This window comes from Xiphophorus maculatus, chromosome 5, assembly GCF_002775205.1.
Source record: "Xiphophorus maculatus strain JP 163 A chromosome 5, X_maculatus-5.0-male, whole genome shotgun sequence".
NCBI lineage: Eukaryota > Metazoa > Chordata > Actinopteri > Cyprinodontiformes > Poeciliidae > Xiphophorus > Xiphophorus maculatus.
Window position 1 is genome coordinate 8640562 of NC_036447.1, and position 21141 is coordinate 8661702.

Below are 21141 nucleotides of genomic sequence, written 5' to 3' on the forward strand. Positions count from 1 at the left end.
TTTATTCTTTTAAAATGAGTAGTTTCTGTAAAACCATCCTATTGTGGAAAAAAAAAAAACTTAGTCAGTCTCTATATATTTAAAGGACATCTTTTACTTTAAAACATGTAGAAAACTTTAAAAATTCCCTTAAGGAGGATTAAGTAAGGTTTGATTCAAGAGCAACTAAACATATTAGGAAAGTCATGTTTCATTTTTATGAAAAAATAAAATAAAATAATTAAAAAAACATGCAAAGTATTTTTGGTCTTCAAGACATTAATGCTAATTTCTTATCAAACTTGAAATAAGTCAAAAAACTAACTTACAAGTAACTTCAGCCCAATATATGAACTTGTTTAAAGTAAATATTTCCTTAATATTGATGGAAAAGTACCATAAGTGAAATAATCTGCCAGTGGAAGAAAAAACATTTTCCATATTTTAAACCAAAATGTCTTTGGATTATTAAGGAATTATAAACGTAAATCAAGCTACTATAATTGTTCTGAAAAGTTACTTGAAATAAGGCAATTGCACACAAATACTTAATATTTTGTGTTTATCCAGTGCATTAGTTTTGTCCTACTTTGTGTTCATCTTCCATATAAAATTCATCCACCTCCTTGAAGGTTGTGGTTGTAATCTGACTAAAATGTGAAAAAGCTCATGGGGTCTGAATACTTTGTTAATTGAGTTTAATTTTCAGATAAGGATTGTCGTTTATGACCCGTACCTCCTGGAAGCGCAGGGCGTCGGCCTCCATGGACTTCAGCTTCCTCTCCGTCTCTTTGGCCTCGTTGACGGCCTCGTCTCTGGCCAAACGGAGTTCCTCCAACTCCCTCAGCAGATCTTTCACCTGGGTCTAAAGAGAACCATGTCAATCACAGATAGTCAATTTATCCATTTCCAGCTCAGACATTTCTACATCGTCTACCTGGAGCTTCTTCAGCTGCTTCAGAGCGTCATCGCGTCCTTTGTTCGCCTGGTCGATCTGAGCTTCCAGCTCCGCCAGGTCCAGCTCCAGTTTCTTCTTGGCGGAGAGAGCCTGGGAACGCTGCCTGCGTTCGTCCTCCAGCTCCACCTCCATCTCACGCACCTCGAAGAGCAAAACAGGTTTTAATCAAAACGCAACCACAGAGAATAAAGGAATAATTCCACCATTTGTCCCCAGTTTCAGCTCACACGGCAGCAGATTTTTAAATATTTTATCAAAATCTTTCATATGTAGATACGAGATCCAAACTGGGCATAAATTAGGACCTGAAAAATTAAATTTAAGATGGCCGCCATGGTCATCAAGGAAAGTTGATTTTTGCATTAAATTTGCCAATATTTATAACATTACATATAATTAGACACATAAAAAAACATATTTGCTGATAATTTGTTTATTTTTCAAGATGGCCACCATGGTTATAAATTATGATTTCCACTAAAATTTCCAACTAGATGAATGTATTTGGTGGCAAATGATAAACACATACATTTTCTTTATCTTACGTTATCCTTGTCTGGTGAACATTTTTCAAAATGGCCGTCATGGATATAATTGAGAATATATGTTTGCACTAAAAATGGCAGCAGTTGCCACCAGTGGATCAGTAAACCACTAATTTGTTAACGATTCTTAGCTCTGCTAATGCTAAATTGCTAAACATAAAAATTTGTGGAATCAAGTGCTAAACCACTATACAAAAAAGTTTGCACTAAACATTAAGACGACCGTCTCTCAGTCTACGTCACATCCTTCCAGTTGATGACTGGTGAGAGACTCGCAAACAGAAAAGTTTTCCACTTCTGATTTTGCTATGCATCATTTACTTTAAAGTTGTAAGGATAGGATGACCAAAGTCGAAATTAATGCGAGAAAGTTCATCCAAATCATGAAAATGGGTAACGTTCCACGTCAATGACTGATTTAAAGGGCTCAAAAATGGCAGCCATCTTGAAAAATGACAGTCATCCTGACATTCAAGTGGCTAATGGGAAATATGAAAAAAAGATAGGACTTGAAGGATGAAGTTTTATGCTTGTATCAACATTTTAAAGAAGTTTACAGCTGAAATCTCATGGTTGCACCTGTTTAACAAGTTGTTTCCTCCTCTCCTCTCCCTGCTCGTCTCTGCCCTGAAGGTCTCGGTCAAACTGGGCCTTCATGGCCTGCATGTTGACCTCCAGTCGCAGCTTAGCGTCCTCTGTGAGCTGCAGCTCGTCCTCCAGCTCCTCCAGCTGAAGCTTCATCTCCTCCAGCTGCTGCTCCATGGCGCGTTTCGACTTCTCCAGCTCATGGACCTGCACATTGTTGCCAGTGAGCTCCAACCTCGATGAGAAACGTGGTTGCAGAAGTTCGCGGAGCCAGCTGAACTTACGTTCTTGCCGACATCGTCCTTAGAGGAGACCAGGTTTTCCATCTCTGCTTTCAGCAGCTTGTTTGCGCGGTCCAGCTCGTTCTTCAGGCCCGTCATGGTGTCGAGCTCGCGGGCCAGGTTGAGAGCTCGCGTCTCCTTCTCCCTGGCTTCAGCCTCGGCTTTGTCGCGCTCCTCAGCATACCGAGTGGAGATGGCTTTCTCCTCTGCCAACATCTAAACAGCAAGACGAATTCGGAGTATGTTTACATTATTTTTTTAAAATGCACGTCATCCCTTTTTATTCAACCTCCTTTACTCAGACACCCAAAATGAAATCCAGTACAAAATTTTCAGAAATATCCTCAAAAGTCACCATCTATGTGTGATTTAATCCCAGTACAAATCCAGCTGTTCTGTGGAGTATAAAAGTATGTTTTTTTTAAATCAAATTATGGATGTTGTGTAAAATATGGTTTTTCCCATTCTTAAAATGCAACTAAGCTCCAAATCAACTTTTTTTTTGCTGTTAAACTGTCTAAATATGTTATTTAGTGTTAGTTACTCTTTAAATGTTTACGTTTCTGCCTTTATCCATTTTCTACATTTCGTAAAGTTTACTTAAAGAGGTTTTTTCTTCCAGTCAAACATAAATTTTGCTCCTAAAGCCTCACTCGACACGTTACCTGGTCAAACTTCTTCTGCTTCTTCTCCAGGTTGGAGACGATCTGCCTCAGATGGTCCTGGTCCACCAGCAGATCGTCCAGCTCCTGCTGCAGACGGGTCTTTGTCTTGTCCAGTTTGTCGTAGGCGGACGTCTTCTCCTCCAGCTGCTGAACGATGTTGTCCATCTCCCTCTGGAGCTTCTTGCGACTTTCCTCAGCTCCCTCCAGCGAAACGGCCTCATGTTCCACCTTCTTCTTCACCTCAGCCAGCTAAAGAATAAGAAAAAATGTTGGTAAGTTTTAGGCCTTTTGTACAGAAGAGGATTAGGGCCACTGAAAAAGAAAAAGACTTAAAATTCTGACTTTTAAGCTCAGAAAATTCAAGTCAGAATTCTGCAACAAAAAAGTCTGAATAGTCTCAGAAATTGTCTAGAGTATTTTGTTTCTAAAAAAAAAAAAATACTTTTGAGCTCCAAAGGCCAAAAAATGTAAATTTATTTAGATTAAATTTGACATTTTCTAGAAAAAAAACAGACATTTTCTGAGCTTGAAAAGTCAATTTTTTTTACCTTTCTACGTTTTTTCTATAAAATATGTAAAATTAATCTCCATTTCTGAACTTTTTGGCAGAAATGTACTTTTCTGTCTACAATATACCACTGGAGAAAGACGATTAGGGCAACTGAAAAAAATAAAAGCAAAAAATGTAAACATTTTTTTTTGCAGAATTCTGAGTTTTTCTACAATTGGCCTTTTACCCCGTCATATCTTCTGTATCAAGATCATGATGGAGCGGCTCTGTGGACAAACCTGGGTCTGCAGAGAGGCAACCTGCCTCTCCATGTTCTTCTTGCTCTCCTCCTCTTCCTCCAGCATCTCCCGCAGGTTATTCTGCTCGTCCTCCATCTGCTTCAGGCGGGAGGTGAGGGAGAGTTTCTGTCGAGTTTCCTCTTGGAGAAGCCCCTGGAGTTCAGAAAATTAAAGATCACAAGTTCAGAAAACTGAAGATGGGTGAAACCTTTGAGTTTCTTTTACAAGGATTCTGCTGATTTTAAATATTCTAGACAAAAGAGATAAATAAAAATTTTCAATTTCAAAACAAGGGTAGAAAACAAAAATACTAGATAATACCAACAGTACCATCAGCGCTAGGCTAAGGTTTGCCAAGTTTGTCTGCTAAGCAACAAAAGTGTTGCCTTCTTTCAGCCATCTGACAGGAAGTACACAGCAACCCAGTATTTTCTATGGCATCTCCTTAAAAGTATATTTAACTAAAAATAACAGTGATTGAATTTTAAAAACAGGATTTCCCCCCCACAGCTTAATGATGCTTTAAATGAGAAGTCAGACCTTAGAAACACGTTTTCAGGAACTCAAGCAGTAGCCGTACCTGAGCGTCCTGCAGCTGAGACTCCACTGTAGAAAGGTCTTTGCTGGATTTGATGTTTTTGCCCTCAGCTGCACTCAGAAGCCCGTTGATGCTGTCCAGCTCATGCTGCAAGAAATTAAAAACGTTAAAATCCCCTTTTCTGATTAAAACAAATGTTTGAAGTGCATATTAATTTAATTTTAAGTGTTTTTCAATTGGAGACCAGAGAGTTGGAGGGAACATGAAAAAATAAGGAATCCTATAAATTTTCTAATCATGAATCATTTACATTTATAAAAAAAAATTAAATGCGTTTTTCAATTATTATTGTAAAGTATAAGTCAAAATAACTTATTGAAGATGTCATGCTGGCGAGTCGAAAGGTGCTAAACTCTTAATTATATATTATAGATAAGAAATAACTCTCAGAGACGTGTCCCTTTGCTGCAGGCCACGGTGGGTGGAGATTTATTACACTCTTCCACAGATCATCTTACAGCTTCATCAGTTCAGCATCAAAAGTCCCCAAAAATCTCTCCGTATTCTTAGGATCAACCAATTACAATTTGTAATTGGGGATAAAAGACAGAAATGGCCTTTATTGTCCCAGAGGGGAAATTTATCAAGTTGCTTTGTTCCAGAAGCTAACTTAGCTTGAAATGGAAAACTTTGACAAGAAAAAGAAGGAAAAGCCATTGCCGAAAAACAAAACAAAACAAAAACTTGAGATTAAATAAAAACTGATGGGATTAATATGAGAATATTGCATATTCTCTTAGAGGGGATTGTGGTAGAAAATTTTATTTAGTAATATATTGTCCCATTCCTAGAATAATGGTCCAAGAAATTGTTTTTAACCAAAAGTGATTTTTAAAGATAAATAAATAAACAAAAATAAAGAAATAACATTTTTAAAAAAACAAACAAAAAAAAAAAAACTTTTTATTGCCAAAATTTGGTTAGGCAAAAAAAAAATTACGTAGGCCATTATTTTAGGAACGTGACAATGTTCAAATTAACAAATCAAATTAATATATAACTTCATATTTTCCACCACAGAACTCATTACCAACTAAAATCAGAAGGTATGATGCAGCATTTATGCTAAATGAATGTAATAATAATTGAATAGGGAATAAAAGTGAGGGAAAAAAACAAAGTAAAGTTCAACGTTCTTTACATATTTTGCAGCATTGTTTGTGCAAGTTTGTGAACCTTTGGTTTAACCTACTTATAGTAAATATCTCGCTCTATCTCAACTCATACCTGCATCTTGGTCATCTTATCGGCGAGCTCCTGCCTCTGTCGCTCACTTTCTCCAAATTTGATCTGCAGCTCCTGGACCTGCGCCTCGGCCTTCTTGCGTCGGTGTTCAGAGTCGCCTTTGCTTTGGGTCAGATTCTTCATCTCGATCTGCAGCTCGTTCCACTCGCTCTCCAGGGCCTGCTTGGCTTTCTCCATCGACATCTTGTTCTGCAGAGAGGAAGAAGCTACTCAGGTTACTGAGGTCTGTTTTTGAAATGTTTGGTGGCAGCTTTCCTCCTCGAGTCGCTGTGATTCTTACCTTCTTGGCCTGGTCCAGTTGTTCGTTAAGCTCTTCAAACGCCTGGTTGTGTTTTTGCCTCATGTCGGCCATCTGCTGCTCGTGAGTCTTTGCTTCGTCCTCCAGAGTCTTCTTCAGCTGAGCGACTTCACTCTCACGCTTGGCCCTGAAGCAGGGGTCAAGCTCATTTTCAATTTGGATCAAGATAAATGTTTTCAAATGACCGGTTGTACCAAAATGTATATTGTATATTTAAAACTCAAAAAATGTCTAAACTATCTATAAGTACTTCTCAGAATTAAATATGGAATATCATTTCACACCGATCAGCCCTGCCAAGATTTTATGTTTGTATGTGACATTTTTACAATCAAAAATGCAGATTTTGTGATGCCAGTTTTGAAATTTTGCAATATTTGCACTTATATACGACTGTACATGTGTATCAAATACTGCCACTTGCAGGTGGGAGTTAGTCACTTAAATCCAATGATTTTGACCAGTTTTGTGTAAAATTGGCAATGTACTGACAATTATGGATTAGCTTGAAAATATACATATATATTGTGTAGAGTGGTCTTTTGATTTTACGGGAATTTCCACAATCACAAAAAAGTTGCAAGTTTTTTTTTTTAATTGTCACATTACAAACCATCACTATTTCATGACGGCATGGTATAAGACAAATCTGAAAAATATTAAGGTCCTCTTCTTTCTCTTGGTGGTTACTACAGAAATCCAAAGATCATTCTGAAAAAACTAATCAGAACCAGGCCTTAGCGCCATCAATCATGCTTGTGTACACACTGTCCGATTACCTGAGCTCCACATGAGCAGCTGTGGTGTCCAGCGTGTCCTCCAGCTCCGTCTTCAGTGCCTCCAGCTCCTCTCCCAGGTCCCGGCGCTGTTTCTCGGCCTTGGATCGGGCCTGCCGCTCCAGCTCCAGGTCCTCCTGCAGCTCGGAGATCTGCGCCTCCAGCTCCCTGATCTTCTTCTGGGCCGTGTTCTTCGCCGCAGCCTCCTCCTCGATTCTGGTGATGTAACGACAAAGCAGGGTTAATTTAAAAAGCTGCAGATTTACAGTTTGCTATAGTGAAAATTTAGGGTCCAACCTGGCTAACGCAGCCAGGAGTTCCTCTTCCTTCTTCGCCAGCTGAGCCCGGAGCTCGGCGATCTGGGCCTGCAGGTCTGCGATCTGGTCATGGAGCTCAGTGGAGTCTCCCTCAAGCTTACGGCGGTTTTTCTCCAGCTCCTGCCGCATTTTCTCCTCTTTCCTCAAACGATCTGAACATAATTAAAAAACAAAACGTGATGGAAAACATAAAGCAACTAACAATAAAAAATAAAAAAATCTCTAACTAGAAAGTTTAGTTTATTTGAAAGTTGATTAATCTTAATCAAATCATGATTGACAAGTGGCCAAGAGTTTTAAATCAAGAGATTAAAGTCTTTCCATATCTTAAAGAGGTAACTTAATCATATCCCAAATTTTAAAAATAGGTGGCAACATAATTTTGTGTCAGCTGTACTAAATAATGGCTGAACAAACAAATGTGTGGTATTTACATTATTAAAATTGGACATAAAAACTAGAACAAAAGAAAACAACTTAATTGTTCATGAACAGAGAGCAGTTCACACAGAATACTGTCAGTTTTTGTTCTTAAAGGACATTAAAACTTCGCTCCATTAAGTGTTTTAACTCAGAACGATCTTCGAAATCGACCTCAACTTATTGGCATCATGCTGCCCCTCCCCCATCATCACGTTGACATTTTTCTGCATTATTCCAGCTGTTTTTTCGTCATCACGTCAGTAATATTTGGCTGAGAAGTTGACGCTGCTCCGTCATGTAGCGTTCGGCTAAATGAGCGCTAATAAAGTAATAGCTTAAGGAGTTTGTCGAGTGTTTATAGCTAATAAATAAATAAATAAATCGCATAAAGTGCATTTTACACCCTAGAACGGTCTGTTTGGACCGTTTCCCTTTCCCGTCGTGATTTGGCCGCCATTTTTTCACCCCGTCTCAGCTAGCTCCGCCTAAGGATGAGCAGTGGCGCCCTCTGCTGGATGGCGACCGAACTACAACACTAGAAGAAGGTCTAACGGGACTTTATTAGATAATCTATTGGAGCTAATTTTAATCTAATAAACCGTTATTCGACAAATCAATTAATTGTTTGCACCCCAACACTTGCCTTCTAAATCAGTGATCATGGTTTCGTGTTTATTCTTGAGCTTCTGCAAGCTTTTTGACTTCTCCTCCTCCTCAGCCAGATTGATGGTAAACTCAGAGATCCTCTCCTCAAGCAGTTTCTTTTCCTGAAGTTACAAGTAAAAAGAGGTTTCCATTATTCTGTGATTAAAGAAATAATTTTAACCGCCATGTTCTCGTGGAAGGAGGCGTTTAGTCAGAAACCTTGTTGAGCTTGCTATTCTGGTCGTCCAGCAGAATGATGTCTTCCTCCATTTTCTTCAGTTTGGCATCTGTGGTGACTTTCTCCATCTGAAGCTTCTGCCTAGCTGCCTCCTCCTCATCTAGTTGCTGCTCCAGCTCCTGGACGAGCAAAACCAGCAGTAAGGTTAATGCTTAAATACACAAATAGTCAATACACTTTAAATAAACAAGAAATATCAGACAAAAGGAAAAATAAAAATGTGAAAGCTTCCAAAATTAAGAGAAAAAAGTATCCTAAACAATCATTTCATTTGTGACAGCACTTTATGTTGTGTTTTGTCTGTTCAAAATCAATTTTAACGTTTACCTCCTTTTTTTGTTGTCCGTTCTATTATTCAACTGGTTATTTGTTATTTTGTAGATCAATATTTCTGTTAGTTTTATATGCACTAATTGGTGAATAAAAAAAAATCACAATGCTGAAACAATTAATCCTGATGAAATTATAGTCAGTTTAGTAATCGATCAATACTTAAGTGGAGTATTGTACAAATGTATACATTTTGGATTCAATAAAACAAATCCTTTATAAATATGCTATATTCAGAACTTTAAGAGGTTTAGTTTTAGCTTAACCTGGTTAAATTCTGGTTATGCACCTTTTGCTATCCAATTATCAATCAGTTGATCCAAAATAAACAGATCAGATTTTCACAAGTTGATGTTACAAATATTTTTTAGCTGTAGATGCATCTTTTGCTACAAATGATCAAGTAAACACTATAGGCAATACAATGTTTTTATTTTATAAAGGAGCTCAATTATTTGTTTATTTGCATTGTTTAATGTACTTGTAATATTACATAAAGACTAGAATTGATTCTCAGAATGACTAAAATAATTGTTAATTGCAGCCCTACACATAAAGGGGTAGCATGCATTCCACAGTTGACTGACCGTGATGTTCTGTTGCATCTTTTTCTTCTCCGTTTGCATCTGCGTGACCCTCTCCTCCTCTTCCTCCAGCCGGGACTCCATGTCATGCAGGATCTCCTCCAGCTCCTGCTTCCTGGCGGCCAGGCGGGCTCTCATCTCTTCAGCCTCGGCGCACAGCTCCGTCTCTGCGTGCAGCTGCTCCTGCAGGGCCTGCTTCTCTGCACTCAGCTGCACAGAGCCAAGTCAGACAGACAGCTAAAGGCTCACAAGCTCTTCTGAATTAAAAAATAAACTTCAATCTATTGCAAAGACTCACCTGTTGCTGCTTCGCCTCGAATTCTTTGAGCTGTTCCTCAACTTGGATTTGTTTCTCCTTCACCTTGAGCAGCTCCTCTTCCTTAGCCAGCATCTCCTCCTCCTGCCGAGACACTTGCAGCAGAGGCTTCACCTGGAGAGGAAAATTTAAAACTTTAAAAATTTATAGTTTACGCAATACAGGGTCATAAAAAAAATTCAGTTTGAGTATTGCACACTTTAAATGTCTAGATTTTTAACACCCAAGCCCTGATCCTAACACGCTTGTTCAGAGCAAAGTGAACTGTATCCATTTCTCATTTTGCTTTTCGTCATCTTCCTAAAACAAACATCCAAGTCAGGGGTGTCCAAAATGTGGTTCAGGGGCCATTTGCAGTACTCAGACCAATTTTTTGTGGTCCTTGATTACTATTCAAGGATAGTCTAAATTAAAAGTTTTTCACTGATGGCAGGCTGTTAAAAAATACTATAAAAATTTTAAAAATGCTAAATGTAAAGTGCAACACAAATATTCATCCAGGTTTTTGTTTTCAATTTAATGTAATTTATTAATAGCTACCAAAAACATTCAGTGACTTTTACTAAAATTCAGATGAAAAAATAAAACAAAATCCGTTTCTTGTTGCTGAAAAGACAAAAACACATCTAGTAAAATATCATCAAGCTGGAAAATGTAGGATATGTTTGTTGTCTTCTTTTAAATTGGGCAAATCTACAAGACCCTTTGTTTAACCTCTACAATAATTTACAAAAATCTGATTGCTTTGCTTATTTCATTAAAATATTGTGAGTTGAGTTTGTCGTTTATTTAGCAGGAAGAAAATTAGTTTTTGCAGTTAAAATCCTAAAGACAAATGATCACAACTGACAAAAAATAAAATATCTTGGACCTTTAAGTGACAATGTGTTGTTTTTTTTAATATGCCTCATTTTTTCTCCCACATTTTTTCTGACACTAATAAAAACTAAACTGCTTTATAATAAATTTCATTTATGGTTTCAGTTGTGTAAAGCTTTTTTCCCATTTAATTGATTGTTTTTGGTTGTTGTGTTTAATTTTCTAAACAACCACTAACACTGGAACAGCAAGACATTTTAAACATTCAAAATAAGAGTTTGTTGATCTTTGAGAAAACAAACTTGCATTATTCTACTTGGAAGAAGGTCTCAAAACCAGAATTATCGTTTATCGCAATAATTTCTGGGACAAGTCATCGTCCAGCAAAATCTGCTGCTTATTTTGGATGTTTGATGCACAATTTGAAAAGAGTTTTAAAAACTGCCATAAAGTGGAAGCTGCGGTCCAGATTTCGCTAATGATCCAGATGTTTGGTGATGTGCTGGTTGAATTATATTTTACGGTACTGAACCGTTTCCATTGATCTCACCTTGGTGAAAAGCCTCCACCACTTCCAGTTCCTGAGTTTGAGGTAAGCTGCACAGTTTCGCTGGATGACTTTCATGGCAGTCAGTTGCTGCTGTCGCTTAGCGAAGGCTCTGGGATTACAAGCAGAAACATGAAGTTATTGTTCAGTAGAACGTTAGAAAGCAGAAGTGTGCAAAGGGTTACAGTTTAAATATCAATGTTTTCTTACTTTCGGGCTACATATCCTCTGCACCAGGCCTGGAAACTCATGATCACGTCAGTGATCTTCAAGTCTCTCTCCTCCTCCAGGTGGGCCAAGACTCCAGCTCGGAAGAACACTTTACTTTGGCCGATTCGGTACAAATTAGGGTCCAGCTCCAAGGCTTTAATCTGTTTGAATCAGGATGCATGGAGCATGAGCTAACTGATGACATTTTAATAAACCGCCGACATCTGAAGCTGAAAACATTACCATGAGCACACAGGCTTGCTTTCCATCCATGAACCCCTTTGGGATGGCATTTGGAGTGAGGATTTCATACCTGAAACACAAAAACAACCAGAATCTTCAAGGAAGCCATTTCAGATGTGCATTTTGATAAATACTAGCATATTTGATAAATTAGTAAAATTTTGGGGGTTTTGAAGATTAAATTTTTGGAAAATCTGGATTTTTTTCCCCCCACCATTGCACTCCCTGGGTTTCCATAGTTCAGAGAGATTTCAGTGTGGCCAGAGCTGCCATCTTGTTTGACAAGCTTCTGTTTTTATTTTGAATTCAGGTCACCTCTACGGCAGAATATTAGGTCAAAACTAAGATTTGTTTTTATTTTTTAATTACAAGAATAAAGTCTTATTACAAGAACATATGGCTGGCCAATAAATCAATATGTATCGAAATAGACATGTGATCAATACCAATAGATAATAGAGAATTTAATAATTTCAACATCTCTCAGCTAGCCAAGTATGGTTGGTGGAATCACCTCAGTCACTCACTCTTTGGTTACCTAGCAACTCTCTCACTCCTTGGTTACCTAGCGACCAGTTGAGTAACTTGCCCAGCAGCAGTTTAATGTTTTGCCTCATAACTGCTTAAAAATAACCCGCATGGAGTGAAAACTGGATAAGACAACCACCAATTGGCAGAATTTTATATATTTAAAGCAAAAAACGAATCAATAATTATAGATAAATTGATATGAAATGTTTATATCGTGACACGTCGCTACATTAGGAGAATGAAGTAGTAATTTTATGAAAACTGACGAATGTTTAGCATCTTGTGACATTATACTTTGACCAGTTTCAATAAATAAACAGAAGCTTTATTGTAACCAATACCAGGGTTGGTTTTACAGATAATTATCAGTGGAAAGACTTTGAAACAATTGAAAAAGCAACCGTTTCTATTTAATAAAAAAAAACCTAACAACAACAATGGACTGAGCTGGTCACATCTGATCTCAAAGTTTTTTTTACCCTCATTAATGAGGACTTATAATTTTACCAGAACATCTTAATTGTATCTTTACTCTGACAATATGATTTTATTCTAGTAATATAAATTCTTAGTCTGGTCCAAATGCCATATTGTCCAGTATTACACCCAATATGCCTCACAGAAGGGGTGATTGAAATAAGTCACTTTTTTGAAAATATTTTGTTTGCAATTGTTTTTGAGGAGGCAAAACATGCAAGAAAAAATATATATTAAAATCAGATATAGTATGAAAAAAATAAATTTTATTTTTAAGTTACATCACACAGACATTCACAACCTAACCCTGAATATACACCAAAACAATAAACATGTCGAATGATAAATGAGTCAACATATTAAAGTAAATTTACAAAGCATCACCTCTGTCTGAACTCCTGGAAGACGATCCGGTTGGGGAAGCCCTGTCTGCAAATACGAATTCCCTCCAAGACTCCGTTACAACTCAGCTGATCCAGAACCAGGTGAGCGTCCAGTTTACCAGCCTGACAAAACATGAAAATCACAGATCACAACTGGACTTGGATTTGTGCGTAATCACTAGTGCAACACCTGGAGAATTGCAAAAGCGGCAACGTCGTACCTTCTTCTCGTGGTTAGGGATGATGCAGCGCACAAAGTTGGGGTTGGTGTTCCTGAGCGTGGTCATGAGGTTCCCCAGCTGCTCCTTGTACAGCTGGCCGACCGTGCGGAACATGCCTTTACGGGTCTTAAAGGGCCCCGAGTCGGCCATTCCTGCAACCTTATCCAGGCCAACGATGCGGTCCACTGGGAAATCACAAGGACATGCAAAAATATAAATAAATGCAAAGTTTCACTTTCTCTTCCTTACACATTAAGGAATAAAACACCTTTTTTATTTATTTATCCTTTAAAGTGGTTAGTGACAAATGTAGCCATTTTTTCCTGAGTTATTGGAGAGATTAGGAACTTGTGAAGCACTAATCGCTGTGCAGTAACTGACAGATGGTTTTTTTTACCCAAACGAGTGTATGTGATGTTGTTGTACCAAGTTGTAACCAATTAGAAAGTTCAACTGCAGTTCCCCCGCCAACCTAATGGGGGCAGCACTGAGACAGATTTCAGCCCAACTATTGCAGAATAAACAAATTTACACAAAAATGTCAATTTGCACAGAAATAAAAGATTTTACCCTTATGGACTAATTTATACATTTTATCTTTAAAAAAAAGTCGATATAGGGTTAAGTTAGTATTTAGCTTCCACAAGAACAATTATTTTTGCATTTACACATATTTCCAAGCAGTTAAATTTGTCTTTGCCGACTTGCAATGTGCAGCAAAAGGAGACGAGCTAACTTTTTAAAAATTGACCAGTTAACATTTTCAGCATACTCCAGAGTCCTTAAACTAAAAGGTCTGAAGTTCACTTAATGTGCAGCTTTTAAGTCAAAACAATGAGGCGTTTCGCTCAGCTTACCGTCTCTCCAGAGGTCACCAATAAACTTGTCAGTGGACTGGTTTAGCAGGGTGGCCACACACTCATTCAGAGGGTCCATGTTTTTCATCAACCATTCGTTTGCCTTGTAATCCACCTGCAGAGAAAACGTTTGGAGTTAAAAGAGATCATCTTCATCCCTCCAGTCAGCTGCTGACATTAAATCAATAAATCCTCTCTCTGTGGGCGAGAAGTCATGAACGGTTATCAGAATATGCAAAAAAATAAAGGAACTACGAGGATCCAGGATAGATCAAGTTTGTCAACCTCTGCAACCAAGAGATCAAATATGTCCGACTTGCTTTTCTGTTTGTACATGAGCTGCAAGGAGACTAATTATTCAACATCTAAATAAAGACTTTGAAAAGAAATCTGTCGACTGAAGTGGTGATGCAGTTCTTGAAGTGTTAAATGTGGGTCAAAGGTGACCTATTATGCTTTCTTGAATAGGTTAGGATAGGTCTATGAGCTAAACAAAATAGATTCATTACATTTTTTGCACAAAATTAGTCTTGGATAATTGGATTTCAGTCTGCTCAGTTCTGCCCATTTTGAAATCCTTTCAGAATGAGCCGTTTTAGGGTCTCATGTCACTTTAAATCTAAATAAGCTGCTGCTGGAAATGCTCCCAACTTAATGTTTTCATTTGCAATTGAAAACAGATGTCTATTATACAACCATCCATCCATGAAAAGCAGAAGTGGAGCCTTCTGCACAACCAACAAGAATGCAGCAAGTGGTTTCTGGATGGCAAGTCGACAACTAAACACTTTTCTTTTCTAGCAGCCATTGTACAGCACGTGCAGCAGTAAGACCAGCTGACCAAACATTCTGGAACTCTGCTTGGTTGCTAGGTGACAGGCTGGCCTTCACTGAGGTTGCCAAGTAATGGCGCAGTGCTCATCATTTGAGACTAAATTGGGAGGTTTTCGAAATGACTCATTTTCCAGGCACTAAAAAAACTTCTGTTTTCTTTAAACACTATGGCTGTTTTTAGGAGAAGCTTAAACCGAATCGGAAAAACAAAAACATGAAAAAAGTGAATTTTGTGCAATAGGCCCCTTTTACGCCAATTTGATGAATTTATCTAATCTAAAAAGGTTTATTTTTAGGCTTCTGTGTCAAGTTTGCTCATCTTCAGCTAAATATTTGGTGAAACAAGAACAGATGTATGATCAAACCTTTCCTGCGTAGTGAATAATGCAGAAATCGGCATCATCTTTGAGTTTCTTGGGTTTAACAAACTTCGGATTAGTTCCCTGCTCCTGAGCCAGTTTCTCCACAAACGTCTTGTCGGTGGCTTTAGGGAACCAGCACTCTTCGTCCAACAGGGCCAGGACACCAGGAGGACCATTCTGGGACAAAACAGAGAGGAATCTTTACCACCGCTATACATGCTGTGGTTTCTACTGAAAGCAGCTGTGCAGTTAATTTGATTTCAGGCAGAAAAGTCGTACGGGTTTTTCTATGAGGTCGATGCAAGGCTGCAGGTCCAGGCCGAAGTCGATGAAGCTCCACTCGATGCCCTCCCTCTGGTACTCCTCCTGCTCCAGGATGAACATGGTGTGGTTGAAGAGCTGCTGCAGCTTCTCATTGGTGTAGTTGATGCAGAGCTGCTCGAAGGAATTCAGCTGCCGGAAGGAATTAAGTAGGTTATCTCAATTGGGCTGCGGGCTTATAGTACAATAAGAAAAAAATATTTTCCCCATACTTTGTGAAAACAGGTCAATATGAAAGTGAACAGGATTCATCCTTCTAGGGCTGGGATGATTAATCAGATTAACTTATTTTGGTGCGCTCACACCAAACTTGTTGAGCGCATCAAAAATGCGTCCGATGCTTCAAGTTTGCACTTTGAATGCAGACACTTGACATTTTGCTCTACACCTCGCGTTTCACACGTCAGGCACGTCTGGTTGCCATTCACTCTTGACGCATCAAAACGGTTCAAATTGTGCCGCATTGGACATAAAAGGCACAGTGAAGGGCCCTCGATGCACCTCAACTCTGAATGTAAACTAGACACACCTGAAGCTCAAAACCCGCTTTGTGGTGAACGCACCATTAATGGATTACTTGATTGGCAATCATTTCAGACACTAAAAAGGCCATATGCTGGAAAAACAGTCTGAGAAGTAACTAAGACCAAACTGTGTGTGAGTGTATATATATATATATATATACATATATATATATATACATATATATATATATATATATATATATATATATATATATATATATATATATATATATACAGTACAGACCAAAAGTTTGGACACACCTTTTAATTCAATGAGTTTCCTTTATTTTCATGACTATTGACATTGTAGATTCACACTGAAGGCATCAAAACTATGAATAACACATGTGGAAATATGCACTAAACAAAAAAGTGTAAAACAACTGAAAATACCCCTTATATTCTAGTTTCTTCAAAGTAGCAACCTTTTGCTGTGATTACTGCTTTGCACACACTCTGCATTTTCTTGATGAGCTTCAAGAGGTAGTCACCTGAAATGGTTTTCACTTCATAGGTGTGCCCTGTCAGGTTAATAAGTGGGATTTCTTGCCTTATAAATAGTCATGAAAATAAAGAAAACCCATTGAATTAGAAAGGTGTGTCCAAACTTTTGGTCAGTACTGTATATATATATATATATATATATATATATATATATATATATATATATGTATGTAAATGATCAAGTGTTCACTAAATAAATGCCATTTTAAATGTTTTATTTTTAAGAATTTAATTGTTTGCATGTTTAAAAAGGTTTAAATGAAAAACAAATTACAGAATGAGAAACTTTTTTAATCTGATTAATCATCAGAATTGATAGATTAATTCATTACTAAAATAATTGTTAGCTGTAGCCCTACAGCTTTCTGTTCAAGTTTAGACTGCATGAACATTTGTGTCCCACCAAACCACTAAACATGTTTTTTTGTTTTTAATAGATTCAGAAGAAATGAATTAAATGACACCAGATAGTTGAATTTGGGTGAAGATGGTTGAGGTTTTTTTTTTATCATGCAGGTTAACAAGCTGCAGTCTTGTTAACATGAAGCCATTTTATCCAACTGAGCTGTGGGAAAACATTTTTAGATCATAAAGCAAATAGGCTTGGACCAGGCAGTCACACAACTCCATGTTTAACCAGCATCCAGGTCAAAAGATCAAAGACTTCGACTGTTTACTCATTTTGCATGACCTTCATGTTGATTTACTTCAGTTAAAAAAAAAAAAAAAGTGCAGCCAATCTAGAAATCTGAAAGTTTGACTGTAGCAGTTTAAAATAATAGATTTGAGTGCTCTGATTCACTGCAGAGAAATTACCAGAAATTATTTCTTTGTTATTGTTGCACAAAAATGAAGGCTGAAGTTGTTTTTCTTTTCTCCGTTGCATTGGTAAACAGTAGCTTCAGGGACCGACTCCTGTTGTTTAGGCTGCAGGTGGGAGCAACACCATCTTATTTGCAAATGTTTGTTTATAGTTTGCATGTGAGGCAAGACCTGCATTACAGCTTTGCTGTTACTAAACAAAACATTACGATTACATCTGGGAAGAATTAAGACAGAGATCCAGTTTTTCGCCATGTGGACCAAAAATTGCCAAGTTGAAAATACTTGCAGGTCATGAATATTCATCCTCCCGAGGTTAAAGCATGTAAAAAGATCAATGTTTTCCTGCAAGACAAACTAAGCACATAACATTTAATGATAAATTAGTCTGGTTTTTATAGACAGGAATCTATAAAAAGTCTGAATCTAGAACATTAGTTTATTCAACTTAAATTATTGCTGCACTTAATTAAAGTTGATTAATATGATGCACCCAAATCTGCTTTTGAGTCGGCATTAACGCATATTCATGTTACATTTTCTGTTAAATTGAACTGCAGAAACATTTTGCATTTAATATGATTTGTTAGTAATAGTTCTACCCTACCTCACATTATGTGAAAACTAAAAAAATATTCTATTAAGATGCTTTTTAATCTGCTTAATTGATCAAGCTAAAAACAGATCAGCCCTAATAAGTCAAGTTTTTACCTCCTTTCCTAAAATAATCTGGCATACAAAGGAATGCCATGTTGTTGCATGCAAGGTAAAAAGAAATTTGTATTTTTTCTGCATTTATATTGTTAAATATAGAATAATGTACTAATGTCTTTATTCAGATAACTGATTAGTTGCAGCCCTTATTCACACTGACAAAGAAAAATTAAGTGTACTTGTCAGGTAATTACTTCAAAGATCTCAAATCCAGCGATGTCGAGGATGCCGATGAAGGACGCTCCCTGCCTCTTCGTCTTGTCCAGAGCCTTGTTGATCCTCATCACCAGCCAGCGGAACATCCTCTCATACGAAGCTTTGGCCAGCGCCTCAACAGCGAACTCCGCCTGCTCCTGGGTCTGGGCCTTCTGCACATAATCCCTACCAACCTGAAGACAAAACCATAAACCTACGTCACAGAGAGGAACCTCAACGCTCCGTCACGCCGAAGGAAGCTGCAGTGCCGACCTTGATTCTGGGAGACAAGATGGCTCTCGTGAAGTCGGTCACATTGATGCCCAGCAGGTGGCAGACTTTCTGGGCAGCTGGGAGAGAAATAATGGCAGACATGGCAGGATGAGCTTTGAGAATAAAATGGATAAAATCTGGTGAAGGTTGCGGCGTACCGGTGTCGTCAGGCATGGATGCCTGGTCTGAGTTGCGCTCCTTCTTGAACACCATGTTCCCCAGCTGCAGCACGGCGGAAATCACCTTCAGCAGACCTGAGAGCAAAACAACCTACGTGGTAATCCCTACAAAACATCCACTTATACAATCACAATTAAGCAGACACGGGTAGTAAATAGCTACATCTATTTGAGTAACTTTTTGAAAATTATTTGACCTTTATTGTGCCAGTAATATGTAATTTTATTATGAACTAGTTAACTGATATGTATGAATTTCAGCAATGGCATTTGACAAAATGTAATATCCGTTTTTCACACCTGTTGACTACATAAGTTTATTGTGTTTTGATTATGTAAATCACTTTATATAGCACATTTCAACAACAAGGCGGTTTAAATAAACTTGGACTCATTGAGTAACTATTGCTACTCGAGTAAAATTTCTTGATACTCAAAATACTTCAATGAAAAGTAAACATTTTAACCATCTCATGCATTGATTATGATCCTTTATGTCAGGATTTCCCCCCCCAAAGTGTTTCTGACAGAAAATAATGTAAAAAAATATTTGGGATTTTTTTCTCTAGGTGATCAGTTGTAATTTTCCCCAAATACAAAGTCGTTATTTGGAAACTACATCAGTAGTATTAGCCTTTAGGGGTTACTTGATGTCACAATATTTTTACCTGCGAGAATAGAAGGAGGGACTAAATATTCCCGAGTTGCTTTTTCATCTGTCTGTCATGTTGGATTTAACAAAAATTTGTTGCACTTGCAGTGGATGGCCAGTAGTGGGCAGTGGACACTAATGGTCCACTTCAGTGGTCTGTGTGCATTTATAACATAAAAATGGCTGCTTGATAGCTGTCCACTGCAGTGACCGTTATGCATGAAAGGGTTAAATCAAAGATGTACGAGGCAGTTTTGTTGTTCCATCTGCTGGATCTGTAAATATTACTTTTACGCAAAGTTCAATATTGAAAATTGATTTGAAAAGGTGTTGCTTTTGTTTGAAGGCGTCATTTTGTAATCAATATTTGTCTTTAAAATGCCAGAATTTGCACATAGCTCTATGTTTTATCTTTTTGATGACATCTTAAAATATTGAATCAGATTTTATGATCAGTTTCTCAAACTTGAGTAGCTTTTACTCTTAATTTCTTGGGAAGCTACTTTGCACTTTAACTTGAGAAAAAAGAAAAATGTTGAATTAGTGCAACTCATACTACAGTAACATTTCTGGTCACTCTACCCTCCTCTGCAATAAAGTCAAACAATCTGTTGGGTTAAAGGCAAAGACTTTCAAAGCTGACAACTTTAATTGAAATGTCAGTGTAAAAAATAATAAAAATTACTGAAAGTACCATTAATTTCCTCTTCAGGGATGCTCATGATGTTAAAGGCCTCCATGGTTTCGACAAACAATTCCTTGTCCGTCTGCCCCGGGATGGTCACTTTTCCGTTGGACAGGAAACGGTACTTGCTGTAATCCTCCAGACACAAATCAGCTGCAAAGGGAGCAAAGATAAACATCAGCTCATCTCACTTTTATTAAGTGAAAAAGGAATCGAGCGACTATATTCCTAGTCCAAAAAACAGACATGATTCACCTTCTAGACTTATAAATCTGGAGACTTAGCCTTTTGAAAGTGCAGCACAGCTTGCATAGAAGGGTTACGTCACACAATTTGCTGCTAACTGCAGCATTATTTCAATACAAATACCTAAAGGGGATCTACGATGAAAAATTACACATTTCTATGCTTATTTTTGGGTCTCAACTGCTTCTAAACACAGCCCAGCTGTTTTCTGGCGTCTGGAAAGTGCACCGTTTCAAAAACCTTCCACAGGGCCGTTACCTAGCAACCTCAGTCCACATCACCTATTGGAGTCTTAGCACGTTCGGTCAGCTGGTTTTAAAGTTATACAATGGCTACTGGAAAAGTCAAGCGTTTTGTTGTCGACTCACTATTCACTTGCTGCATTCTTGTTGGTTGAGCAGGAGGCTCTACTTCTGCTTTTCAAAGATGTACTGTTGCATAATTGAGCATCTGTTTGCAGCTATTTTCATGAGTGAATGTAAACATTGGATTTAAAGTGACAAGAGGAACTAAAACAGCTCAAACTAGGCAGAACTGATCAGACTTTAATCTAATTGTGTGCAAAAAATCCCCCAAAAACATTATTTTTTTGCACAGCCCATAGACCCCAACCTGTTCAATGAAGCACCTTAAATTAAAATGCAACCAGAATCTTAATTCTTTTGCCTGTAACTATTTCCTCAGAGTCTTGATCTCATGAGTAGCACATTTATGTAACAGTTATTTTGAAACTTCCTCTTCATTTTATTGCACTCCTGCTCTGACGACCAAGTCCTCACATCGCATTTTGTCTCCGGCTCCCGTCAGCATGTAGTAGAAGATGTGGAAGGCCCTCTCCTCTTTAGCTTGTCTGATGGCTCGCGACTTCTCCAGCAAATCTAAAGTTTTAGTTAAGGCACAAACCAGTATGCACCAGTAACTTTTCGGAAAACCATTGCTGTACATTAAGCAAGACATAAGAGAAATGGTG

General features: G+C 37.9%; 1 protein-coding gene across 1 annotated transcript in view; it reads right to left on the reverse strand.

Annotated features, from left to right (window-relative positions):
* LOC102230362 (myosin-9-like) overlaps window positions 1–21141 on the reverse strand; it is a 39335-nt gene that overhangs the window by 5109 nt on the left and 13085 nt on the right. Inside the window, exons 10-37 of the mRNA XM_023333541.1 lie at window positions 20951–21049; window positions 19935–20078; window positions 18568–18663; window positions 18410–18486; window positions 18136–18330; window positions 15336–15509; window positions 15060–15233; window positions 13861–13975; window positions 13004–13188; window positions 12784–12905; window positions 11392–11461; window positions 11149–11309; window positions 10942–11050; window positions 9555–9686; window positions 9260–9466; window positions 8324–8461; window positions 8103–8226; window positions 7017–7188; window positions 6723–6935; window positions 5926–6070; window positions 5628–5834; window positions 4383–4487; window positions 3803–3955; window positions 3014–3262; window positions 2352–2564; window positions 2062–2274; window positions 917–1078; window positions 716–844 (exon numbers count right to left, since the gene is read on the reverse strand). Coding sequence (XP_023189309.1) covers window positions 716–844; window positions 917–1078; window positions 2062–2274; window positions 2352–2564; window positions 3014–3262; window positions 3803–3955; window positions 4383–4487; window positions 5628–5834; window positions 5926–6070; window positions 6723–6935; window positions 7017–7188; window positions 8103–8226; window positions 8324–8461; window positions 9260–9466; window positions 9555–9686; window positions 10942–11050; window positions 11149–11309; window positions 11392–11461; window positions 12784–12905; window positions 13004–13188; window positions 13861–13975; window positions 15060–15233; window positions 15336–15509; window positions 18136–18330; window positions 18410–18486; window positions 18568–18663; window positions 19935–20078; window positions 20951–21049 — 4283 coding nt within the window. The remainder of the gene's footprint in view (window positions 1–715; window positions 845–916; window positions 1079–2061; window positions 2275–2351; window positions 2565–3013; window positions 3263–3802; window positions 3956–4382; window positions 4488–5627; window positions 5835–5925; window positions 6071–6722; window positions 6936–7016; window positions 7189–8102; window positions 8227–8323; window positions 8462–9259; window positions 9467–9554; window positions 9687–10941; window positions 11051–11148; window positions 11310–11391; window positions 11462–12783; window positions 12906–13003; window positions 13189–13860; window positions 13976–15059; window positions 15234–15335; window positions 15510–18135; window positions 18331–18409; window positions 18487–18567; window positions 18664–19934; window positions 20079–20950; window positions 21050–21141) is intronic.